Source organism: Schistocerca americana, chromosome 3 (assembly GCF_021461395.2).
Source record: "Schistocerca americana isolate TAMUIC-IGC-003095 chromosome 3, iqSchAmer2.1, whole genome shotgun sequence".
In the NCBI taxonomy this organism is placed as follows: Eukaryota; Metazoa; Arthropoda; class Insecta; order Orthoptera; family Acrididae; genus Schistocerca; species Schistocerca americana.
The window spans coordinates 842,800,462-842,813,266 of NC_060121.1; the positions used below are offsets into that span (position 1 = coordinate 842,800,462).

At 37.0% G+C, this 12,805-nt stretch overlaps 1 protein-coding gene across 1 annotated transcript in view; it reads left to right on the top strand.

Moving 5' to 3' along the window:
• Positions 1 to 12,805, top strand: part of LOC124606431 (putative polypeptide N-acetylgalactosaminyltransferase 9) — a 629,702-nt gene that overhangs the window by 598,599 nt on the left and 18,298 nt on the right. The window contains exons 9-12 of the mRNA XM_047138413.1: positions 894 to 1,076; positions 3,815 to 4,000; positions 10,082 to 10,210; positions 11,829 to 11,939. Coding sequence (XP_046994369.1) covers positions 894 to 1,076; positions 3,815 to 4,000; positions 10,082 to 10,210; positions 11,829 to 11,939 — 609 coding nt within the window. The remainder of the gene's footprint in view (positions 1 to 893; positions 1,077 to 3,814; positions 4,001 to 10,081; positions 10,211 to 11,828; positions 11,940 to 12,805) is intronic.

Below are 12,805 nucleotides of genomic sequence, written 5' to 3' on the forward strand. Positions count from 1 at the left end.
CTTTTCATAAGTGCCACTCCCATCATTTTGACAAACTAACTCAGATGGAAACCTGAGAGCTTTATATTAGTGTCAGGATTGTTTCTTCAGCAAGCTTCAGCTGATCAGCTGATATTTATTTTAGCCAGTGTGCCATCTTTAATGAGCTGAGCTGCCAGCAAGATGTTAAATAGGACCAAAAAATGTGATTAACTTAAAAACTCATTCATTTCTTCGTGAACAGCAATGGCAATTAATTGCAAAGCCTCAAGCCATAATAGCTAGAAGGGTAAGTGGAAGGTTTCAGAATGCATGAATGCACAAGTGCTAAAGCTGTTTACTGATAAGTACTATTAAAATGTATCCCCAAGATCAATTCTCAAAATAATTCACTGTCTATTGGTCTGCTGTGGGCATGAATCATGCTGGTGACAGAATGAGAAAACTAACTGTATAACAATGTGATAACTTTGCTCACAAGGTCAGATGGCTACTAATTGTGTAAAAAGGAACAGCATGACAGTTTTCACTCCAAATTAAGTGCCTTAAGGATGTTTTTCAGTAAAAAGATGGAAACTAATGTGGTTTTGATAATCTCAAATGGCAGGTTTTAAGGGCTTAAAGGCATGTGGTATTAACATAAAGCAGGCAGCTCAGTTTAAATTGCAAATCATTAGAATGTCTAAAAGTCTTGCATTCAATGGAAGCTCTGTGGTGGATAGGAAAGTTAGTTTGATAGCAACTAGAGCATTAGTGCCTATCATTCTTTCATACTGTAACTGTTAGCCTATATATGTATTGTATGAATTAAAAGTGTTACTTCAGTACGCTTCTTGCTCTACAGTATTTTCAGATACAGGTCTGTGTTGTTATAAAACCATATTTCACTACTGAACTAACAACCATTTCTGCAGTTCAACTGGCATGCAGTACCTGAGCATGAAAAGAAGAGGCATAAGAATGCGGCTGAGCCTGTGTGGAGTCCAACAATGGCTGGTGGGCTTTTCAGCATTGACAAGGCTTTCTTTGAGCGCCTTGGAACTTATGACAGTGGGTTTGATATCTGGGGTGGAGAAAATCTGGAACTTTCATTCAAGGTAACTACATATATCAAAGGGAGGATACAAATATCAGTATTATTTATCCACTTCAGTGTTAAGTACCTGTGGTAATTTCTAAAGGAACATGAAACAACCTGTATTTCAACATCTGCTAAAGTTTAGAGATGCACCTGCTCCCAGAAGAAATACTCTACAGAAACAATTTCATATTATTTCTTATTCATTCTTGCAGAAATCCCCAGCAACAGAACAATAATTATTTTATGTAGAAATAATATGCAGTTATTTGCCGTGTCTCTTTCGGATAGCATGAATATTTGCTACAATCATTGATGTTAACACACTACTGTCCGGCAGCACCACAGTGGTGTCACGCATGAAATAGTGGTCAATGGCCGGCGGCACCACAGTGGTGTCGTGTGCGTAGTATTGCACAGTGGCTGGTGACAGCACTTTAGTATCTTTTGCATTTTGTTGGTGTTTTGTTTAGGTAACAATAAGTTACACACATCAACAAGTTTTTTGTTTTTTATAAATACTTGTGCCCTTTCATCATGGCAGACGAAAGAGACTATATGATTATTTACGATGAATGTGCGGACGTCTTGTCTGATGTTCCAGATGACTTGGCCTATTGGGAAGAAGGCGTTGGATATAAAAAAAAATGAAAGTGAAGCACAGTCATTAGAAAATAGTGAAATAAATCCAATAAGAATTTGGTGAATGCTACGGTTTCCAACCGGTTCAGATGAAGAGGACAGTACACAGAGATCAGGCTTTGATTTACCGAGGACCAGTAATACATTTGAAGGCTCTCTGGGTCCAAACATATTTCCCAAAGATACTCAGAGAGTATGGATATCGTAGAATTATATATTGGGAACGATGCAATAAAACCATCAAGTACTACAGTCAAAATTGTAATAGAAGGAAACTGGATTTAAAAAATGTCAAATTTGTCGACGTTACAGGATCTGAACTTAGAAAATAGTTTGGGCTTACTATCTTTATGAGAACTGTAGAAAAAGCAAGGATTGATGATTATTGGTCAACTAATCTGTTGATAGACACGCTGATATTTTGCAATACAATGGCCCACAACCAATTCGGACAAATATTATCATTTTTACATTTTTCCGACAACAATAAAAAAAACGGACTGGTTTTTCAAAGTGCAATTTGTATTTAATTATTTTTCCAAAAAGTTTAAAGACATTTTTAATCTAAGTCAAAACATCTTAATTGATGAAGGAATGATACCATGGCATGGACGGTTAAATTTTAAAGTTTACAATTAGTCAAAAATTGCAAAATATGGCATACGCATTCAGATGCTGTGTGATTCGAGTATGGGATACATTTCCTCATTCAAGATCTATTCTGGCACTTTTTATTATTTAGCGTATGGCTAATACAGACATATCATGAAATTAAATTACATATACATATGTACATATTGACACACAAGAAACTGGCACTGGAAGCCTTTAATAAACCCAGTGATGGAACTATTGGCACCTTCTTATGGAAAGTGGCATCACCTTTACATGGATAATTATTATAACAATGTAGAACTAGCAGAGAAGTTACTTGAAAAGAAAATTCGAGTTTGTGAAACAATACAGAAAAATAGAGGATTTCCGGCAAAATTAAAGCGTGCAAAAGTCAATGTGTTTTAAGTTTGTCATCAACGGAAAGGTGAAGTACTTGCACTGGTATGGAGAGCTTCGGAAACTAAAATGATATGAATGATCTCTACAATACATAATGCCACTTTGACTGGCATTCAAAGAAAATGTAGGAAAACCAATTGGTTAAAAAAAAAACTTGAAAGTGTATTAGACTACAACAAATACATGAAAGGAGTGGATCGGGCCGACCAATATTTGAGTTATTGCCCCATATACAGAAAAACTGTAAAATGGTCAGAAAAGGTTTGCATGTACCTCTTTATCTGCACATTATTTAATGCATTCTGTACATGCCAATATTTCAGTACAGAACACAAGCGTCTCCGATTTCACGACTTTTTATTGAAAGTGCCTGATTTGTGGATACCTGCTCCTGAACAAAACTTGGAGGTTGCCACTACATCACGTACGTCTCACCATGATCCAGTTGATGGACTTTAAGGTTGTATAAAGTGACACCAACTAATACTTATTTCCGAAACGAATAAACGAAAATGAAGAAACTGCCATGTATGATCCAAAATAAAAAAAAGAACAACAACAAACTTAATGTGCAAGTCTTGTGGGGTTGCATTACATCTTGAAGACTGCTGCATATCAACAATGCAAATAAACAAATATATTAAACAAAAAAAATTATATTTATTTACGTATGTATATCTTCGAAATTTCATGAAAGTAGGGGAACAGGGTTGAGAACTTATGAGAATTAATGATGAGATTAATAAAACTTAACAATTTATAATCTCCTGATAATGTCAAGAACAGCCGGCGACAAGCCAAGTAATCTGAAGTAGCGCTGCTGGCGCCAAGCGAATAGATTTGTACGAGACGTGCGGACGGCAAAGTGTTAATATCAGTTGATGTGATACCACAATATTGAAAATCTGAAAATGTATATTTAATTTAAGACCTGTGTGTTGTGAAGCTTTTTTAATTTATATTTGTTTTACTCTTTTTCTGTTCCTCGTGCACTACTAATCATAAATTTCCAGTATATTTTGTTTATTTAGCAGGAACTACGATTTCAGTAACTCTAATGAAAACCAAATCAGAATTATTCACAGTACCTGTGTGTTACAGACATGGATGTGTGGCGGTACTTTGGAAATAGTTCCTTGCTCACATGTGGGTCATATATTTCGTAAGCGGTCTCCATACAAGTGGCGGTCTGGAGTCAACGTTCTGAAGAGAAATTCTATCAGATTAGCTGAAGTATGGCTTGATGAATATGCTAAGTACTATTACCAAAGGGTTGGTAATGACTTGGTAAGTTTCAAGACTTCAGAAATAAATTTGAATGTTCAAAGGCTTGTGTTTCAATATTGTTAATGAAAACTATATAACAGTTCTTTGCTACATGATATTACAATAACAAATTCTATCCCATATGGTATGGCACAGCAGTATAAGCTTCAAAGTTCTGTGAAATACTTGTTTGCAAAGTTAATTTTGAAAAGTATCCTGTAGGCAAAAGTTTGTTTTCGTACTCCTTGGGTCTTTAATTTTCTTATGACTCCAGTATCTCAAGTGGCAGACCACATCTCCCCAGGCAGATGATGTTATAAATGATAAACTAAAGAAAACAACAATCGCTATTTTGATTCTCCAGTTCACAAACACTGCCAAAATTATATAAGCATTATATTTGGAAAGGAATATCCATCTGTCCCATAACTCCACCATATCATTAAAAAGAAACTCAGCAAACTGGTGAATTCTAAATCTATACTACGTGAATTCATTTAGTAGTTTCTGTCAACATCCCACATGTGTAGAGTGTGGAAGTCCCATCTGTGTTAAGGCCTATTCATGACTGAAATGCTTATTCTAAAGGAAGTAGAATAGCCTATTAAGAAACAGTATATCATGAATCAGTTAGTTATCTGCTCCCACTTGACTTAATACTTTGACGCACATTTTATATATCTGATTTACTTTATTTTACAATGTATGTTTCTTCAGAGCGGGTATTGCTGATGATCCACAGCTGTTTTAAACATTAAAAAACTTTTTTGCAGATCGCTAATTCTTTTGATGTCAGCTGCACTAGGTATAGATACACAACTGTATATCTATACCTAGTACAGCTGATATCGAATGAATTTGTAATCTGCAAAAAAGTTTTGTGATACTTAATTTAATTTGACGTTTGTATACAAACGTCTCAAAAATGATATCGATAGGAAGTCAAAATGGCTAAGCAGGGATGGCTAGAGGACAAATGTAAGGATGTAGAGGCTTATCTCACTAGGGGTAAGATAGATAGTGCCTACAGGAAATTAAGGAGACCTTTGGAGAAAGGAGAACCACTTGCATGAATATCAAGAGCTTTGATGGAAACCCAGTTCTAAGCAAAGAAGGGAAAGCAGATAGGTGGAAGGAGTATACAGAGGGTCTATACAAGGGCAATGTACTTGAGAACAATATTATGGAAATAGAAGAGGATGTAGATGAAGATGAAATGGGAGATATGTTACTGCGTGAAGAGTTTGACAGAGCACTGAAAGACCTGAGTCGAAACAAGGCCCCCGGAGTAGACAACATTCCATTAGAACTAGTGACAGCCTTGGGAGAGCCAGTCCTGACAAAACTCTACCATCTGGTGAGCAAGATGTACGAGACAGGCGAAATACCCTCAGACTTCAAGAAGAATATAATAATTCCAATCCCAAAGAGAGCAGGTGTTGACAGATGTGAAAATTACCGAACTATCAGTTTAATAAGTCACAGCTGCAAAATACTAACGAGAATTATTTACAGACGAATGGAAAAACTGATAGAAGCCAACGTCGGGGAAGATCAGTTTGGATTCTGTAGAAATGTTGGAACACGGGAGGCAATACTGACCCTACGACTTATCTTAGAAGAAAGATTAAGGAAGGGCAAACCTACATTTCTAGCATTTGTAGACTTAGAGAAAGCTTTTGACAATGTTGATTGGAATACTCTCTTTCAAATCCTGAATATGGCAGGCATAAAATACAGGGAGCGAAAGGCTATTTACAATTTGTACAGAAAGCAGATGGCAGTTATAAGAGTCGAGGGGCACAAAAAGGAAGCAGTGGTTGGGAAGGGAGTGAGACAGGGTTGTAGCCTCTCCCTGTTGTTATTCAATCTGTATATTGAGGAAGCAATAAAGGAAACAAAAGAAAAGTTCGGAGTAGGTATTAAAATCCATGGAGAAGAAATAAAAACTTTGAGGTTCGCCGATGACATTGTAATTCTGTCAGAGACAGCAAAGGACTTGGAAGAGCAGTTGAACAGAATGGACAGTGTTTTGAAAGGAGGGTATAAGATGAACATCAACAAAAGCAAAACGAGGATAATGGAATGTAGTCGAATTAAGTCAGGTGATGCTAAGGGAATTAGATTAGGAAATGAGACACTTAAAGTAGTAAAGGAGTTTTGATATTTGGGGAGCAAAATAACTGATGATGGTCGAAGTAGAGAGGATATAAAATGTAGACTGGCAATGGCAAAGTAGTAAAGGAGTTTTGCTATTTGGGGAGCAAAATAACTGATGATGGTCGAAGTAGAGAGGATATAAAATGTAGACTGGCAATGGCAAGGAAAGTGTTGTATAGATTTAAATGTCAGGAAGTCATTTCTGAAAGTATTTGTGTGGAGTGTAGCCATGTATGGAATGAAACGTGGACGATAAATAGTTTAGACAAGAAGAGAATAGAAGCTTTAGAAATATGGAGCTACAGAAGAATGCTGAAGATTAGATGGGTAGATCACTTAACTAATGAGTATGTATTGAATAGAACTGGAGAGAAGAGCAGCTTGTGGCACAACTTGACTAGAAGAAGGGATTGGTTGGTAGGACATGTTCTGAGGCATCAAGGGATCACCAATTTGGTATTGGAGGGCAGCGTGGAGGGTAAAAATCATAGAGGGAGACCAAGAGATGAATACGCTAAGCAGATTCAGAAGGATGTAGGCTGCAGTAGGTACTGGGAGATGATGAAGCTTGCGCAGGATAGAGTAGCATGGAGAGCTGCATCAAACCAGTCTCAGGACTGAAGACCACAACAACAACAACAACAACAACAATTTAATTTGAACTGTATATTACATCAAAAAATGACATAAATGAAAGTGTAGAAAGTGCAGAAACAGTTCATGATGCAGAAGAAAATGTAGTAAAGTAATAATATCTTGGGTATTACATTGCACAATGAATTAAATGTCCTTGGTTTAAATTTGGAATTGTAACATCTTAATTTCATAATTTGCTTATAACTGGATGTTTATGAAAGGGGAAAAAATCATAAATCATAAACATAATTATTTAATTTATGGCAGCAACACATAGAAAATTGATATTGGCATAGTTTTTTCAAAACAAATTGAACTAGTAAAACACTTCAGTTCATTTAAATGATGACATGATTTATTCCATAAACACAGGGTGATTATAATTAAAGTTTCAGTTTCAAAACACTGTAAAAAAAAGTGCTGCTACTCAGAATGACACCAAATTTGAACAGAATGTTATCGGAGAAGGTGGAAACCTAGAAACAAAAAATATTTAACAAAAATTTTCCGAGTAGATGGAGCTGTAAGTGCCATAATGTAAATGGGTTCGGCTACATATAACAGATGAATCACAATATGATGTCTATGGTGTGAGTTACACATTAAATCAACCATACTGTGTAATGTGCATGATGCACAAGTCTGGCATTCAACAGTTGAGACACTGTTAGTTAGGCCCATCCACCGTGATAAGGTTGTGCCACATCACATTGCAAAGCTGCGTTTTTAATTGTTCTGAGGCCAGAAATCACATAAAAAGTAAAAATCAATTTTTAATTATCAAGAGACTAGTGCAAGACGTGTTCAGTAGGCTATCCAATGTTTTCTACCCCAAGATAAATTCAGGAAACAGCATGTTCTAAAACAACTGGTGTGTCTCAGGGGTCACATACAGTATGTGTGTTGCACAAGGCTTGCCTTTGATTCAGTTAAATTTGTAATCACAACACTGAACACAGCATCTTTCTGATAACCCCACAGCCAGAAGTCACACAGATTAAGGTGATCTGGACAGCTGGGCTGTAGGGAAATGACAGCAGATAATTCGAGCATTTCCATAATGCCTCTGCAGCAGCTGCTTCACTGGCTGTTCATGGCCATACATTGTCCAGTTCCATGGGAGCAAGAAATTCTTGAGTAAATGCTTGTCTCACTGGCAGGTCACCATGAAGCAACCACTGAACATGGGTAATTTTGTGTGGGTAGCAATGCAGGATGTTTCATAGAATTTTATGCATCGTGTTCACAGGCGTGTCCAAAGTTCAGGCAATTCCCCATGCACTGCATGTTTGAAAACCAAAGTTAGACCCATCCTGCAGTGCTGTGACCACATCTTCTACAGCAATTAGATCAATTGGTTTCCTCCCTTTGCCACACTGCACTTCAAGAGAACCATTTTTCCAAATTTCCAAATCATTGCAGACATTGGACCAATGTCTTTTTTCATACCCTCAAGTGTCCAGAACTTCTGAAGAGGTACCGATACACAGTCACTGTTCTTGGGAAGGATCTTTACCAGTAGCATACAATCCCATGTTGAGACAGTCATCCTGAGCATCTCAGACACACAGTGAGGAACAGCTTTGTTCCCCACATCTTTTATTATTTTGCATATTCTGTTGCTTGCACTACTTCCTCTTCTTCCCCCCCCCCCCCCCCCCCCCCCCCCCGCCTCCAAATAATGTTTCACTCTTCTTCATTGATAATATTTCATTGAAATTTGACATCATTCTGAGCAGTGGCTCTTGTTTTACAGCGTTTTTAAACTGAAGCTTCAAGTATAATCTTCCTGTATATTTTGTGATATGTATAAAGTATTTCAGACATAATCATTTCTTTGATACCGATGCATGATAATCTGATAAAACACAAAAGCAGTACGAAAAACAAGGTTCATACATGGCTATATGAAATTGTAAAAGGAATAGAAAAACACTAAAGGGAAAGATTGATTTGATGGAATAAGATTTTGTATGTTAAGTAATACAGCAGTTTAATGTGATGCTTATTTCTCATATATATATATATATGAGGGATGTTCAAGAAATATATGACCATATTTTTTTATTGTTGAAACCAACAGTGGTATTGGAGCATGAGTGCTCTCTATATTTGTAGGCATATGTAATGTGCATGCCTGATTTTTCTTTTTTTCCATGACTGTGAAAACAACCAGTCACTGGCTTGCCATTGCCAAGTTAACATGTGTAAGCGGTGGCCTTGGGCAGAATGTTGGAAAAAGTGGAACAACATTATTGCATCAAATTTTGTTTTAAACTTAGCTATTGTGAAGTTGAAATAAGCTGCAAGATTCAGAAAGTGTTTGGAGATGAAGTAATGGGTACCACACAGATAAAGGAGTGGTACAACTGCTTCAAAGATGGCCAGTCATCAGTGAAGAGTGAAGCACGTACACATAGGCACTTAACATCTGCAGATAAGGTTGTTACTGATGACATAAGGACTCTGATGATGCAGGATAGATGAATGATGATCAGAGAACTAGAAAATGAGGTTAAAATTAGTATTTGTTCCATTTAATCCATTTTAACAGGACATTTGGATCTCAAGAGAATCTTGGCACAATTTGTGCCAAAGTTGCTAACAACTGAACAGAAGCAACTTCAGTCAGAGATTGCACAGGGCATGCTGAATACTGTAAATAGTGATCCCAGCTTTCATAAAATAGTAATCATTGGTGATGAGTCCAGGGTTTATGGGTATGAGTCAGAAACAAAGTTCTAATCATAGCAGTGGAAGCATATATCATCCCCAAGACCCAAAAACGTGAGGCAAGTCCACAGCAATGTGAAAGTCATGCTAACAGCCTTTTTTGATTCCAATGGCACAGTCCATCATGAGTACACCCCAGAGGTGCTAATGAAAATAAGCAGTACTACCAAGAGGTTCTGCGTCACCTTTTTGATGTAGTGAGATGCAAATGGCCAGACTTGGGGGCAGCAGGCAGATTAGCATGACCTAGCACTGACTGATTTCTGGCTTTTCTCTAGACCAATAAGGACTCTTAAAGAGACCAGGCTTCAGAACAGGGAAGATGTTATGCAGAATTCAATGGAGCAGTTGTGCACCATACCAAAAGAGGCTTTCCAACATATCTTCTGGCAGCATTTGGAGAGCTGTGTAGAAGCTGTAAAAGACTACTTTGAAGGTGACTAGTGTCAAACAATTGTATCTGGATAAAGATTTGTTTTATAAATAAAAGTTATATAGTTTTTGAACAGCCATTGTATAAAGATAACTTGTCACATCATATGTTTGGATAACTGAAATCTTGTATCTGTGCAGGGTGATTATGGTGATGTGAGTGGCAGGAAAGAGCTCCGCAAGAAGTTAGGCTGCAAATCTTTTAAATGGTATCTTGACAACATCTATCCAGAACTGTTCATACCAGGCGAGGCTGTGGCATCTGGTGAGGTAGGTCGTAAAGTTTATTCTCATACAGTGTTTATATCACTTTCTGAAAAGTAAAGTTTCTTCCATAAGATGCACATATTTTTACTTACTAAATAAGTTCTAAATATATAGCAGGAACTTTGGAAAATGAAGTCAATGTTCAATAGGTTCAGGTTCAGACTGATGACACAGTACTCGACAATGAAGTGCGCACTCAAAATGTCAAATATGGATGCAGAAAAAACTATCATACTTCTGATATCCACCTAAATAAATTTCTACATTCATGACTCCCTGAGCTAAAATGTCACCTTGGCATCAACTCAGTTGTGCTCCATCCATTTACTACAGCCAAAGCAAAGACTCACTGACTACTATCAGCTGTTTTCTAAATTTTTCTTCATATTTTAGAACCATCTCATGGATAGTTTTCTGTCTTTTCAGTGTTATCTTGTGTCAGCAACTTACAGACTTCCGTTCACTTAAAAAGGTGTAATTTTTATTGAATATTCCTTCTGATAGATATGAAAGTATTCTAGATATGATACATGTTTTCTGCATTTGTGTGACTACAGTGCTAACTTGTCCGGGTAGTGTCCAGTAACTAACAAGAATACATTTCATCATCACCATCTTGACATTATAAGGGCTATCACAATTCTAAAATTTCCAAGCCTTCTGAAGTATTTAGTGTTACAAAACTGATTAACAGTATTTCTTCTGCATCACATTACAAAAGAAATGGAACAAATGCATTTGTGTCAATCATTGCAGTATAGACATCCATGATAACATGAAAGACCCAGGATTTGACTGTTACTGAGTGAATAATTAAGAGATGGTAAAGAAATGGCGTACACCTTAATTCATCTGAGAGACTGTAATACTGCTAAATCTGATACTATTAATTGTGAAAAAAACAAAAATGAATTGCTTCACAGAGAGAGATTGAAAAAGTGAGAAGAATAAGCCCATTCTCCAAAAATTCAATCAGATCCCTTGAGTAATGCAATAAATTTGTGAATCCATAAAAGCTTTCAATAACTAAAAGTATCCTCCTCCAAAATCAATGACACTATGTTAATGAATATCATCAGGCCTCTCTCTCTCTCTCTCTCTCTCTCTCTCTCTCTCTCTCTCTCTCTCTCTCTCTCTCTTTTCAGCTTTCACTCTCACTTAAGCTCTTGTCACATAACCAAGCCACATATTATTCCTACTCACATCATTACTGCTTACGTTTCACTGTCAAAAATTTTTTATCTTTGTAATTGTTTCTTCCTCAAATTCCACCAATTTCATGTAAAGAAGGTAATCTACTATGGTATCCACATACTGCAGTTGAAGTTAACCATTTGTAGGTATTTAATATTAGCAAACTAATTGTTTTACATTGTTACTATTGTCTGGTTTCTCTTGTCTTTACATTGTTTTACAAGCCAAAATGCTTCAGTTCAAGTAAGAACTTAGTGTTCTGGAATCTTATGAGTGAAGCTACACTTCAAACTGTCCTTACTTTAAGGGATAGTACATTAATTATGAATGAATGCTTTAGAGAAATCTGTTTATTCTGAAGTTGTACATTCATAACCTTTGGTGACACTCAGCATAAGCACTCACTGTAACTGAAGCATGTAATCAGGTACGCAACATGGGAGTTGGTGGGAAGACATGCCTGGACTCGCCTGCACGTAAGGCTGATCTACACAAGCCAGTTGGAACATATCCGTGCCATCGCCAAGGTGGCAATCAGGTGGGTGCATCATTTCCATTTCTATGTTTCCACAGGACTGGCCATATCCAGGTGCACCAGAGCATACTTCAGCAACCACCTTACATGCCCAATGCCACTTGCACGCTGCTATGCTTAGAAGTCTAATCAGAAGAAAAAATTCATGTTCTCTGGCTATCTACTAATTCTTGAAGAGATGTTATACTTTAATACCCTTCAAAATTATCATATTTCAGAAACTTTGTAGCAAACTATAGCTGCTACATTTAAAAATTTAAAACACTATTGGGTTTACACAGTGTTGTCTGTTTTCACCTCGTGTTTTACTGCAAAATAACTGTGGTTACCTAAATTCACTTTTCCAAATTGTGTACTGCTGATAAGATTTTAATTACTGTGTAGTATGAACAGCCAGAGAATTCTTCTGTCAGGCTTCTAGGTTCAGTTCACCCGAGCTGTGGCACAATCTTTATTAGTTGCCTCTTGCATATTGCTTATGTTGTGATATTCGATTGGCCCAGATTGCAAACGTCTGGTCAAACCAGTGTGTGGACTCGGCTTGCAAACCGGAGGACATGCACAAAGAAGTTGGACTGTGGCCATGCCACAAGCAGGGTGGCAATCAGGTATGTCACTGCCAACATGCTTATCTCTGTAAGCATGCTTCTCTCTCCTCAATACTTTTCCATCTCAGACTACCGGGTAAAAAACTAAACAAAGGAAACAAATTGGTAGCCTGAAAACACCTAAAGAATAATTTATACCGAGGGACTGGCGTACTCTTTGTTTCCACAGGGTGACGGTTTGGATGGGGCTATGCATAAAAGTAAACAATTAAAAAAGTTATAAATTAATTCATGCTTATGACTGATGTTTTTGGCTTCTAA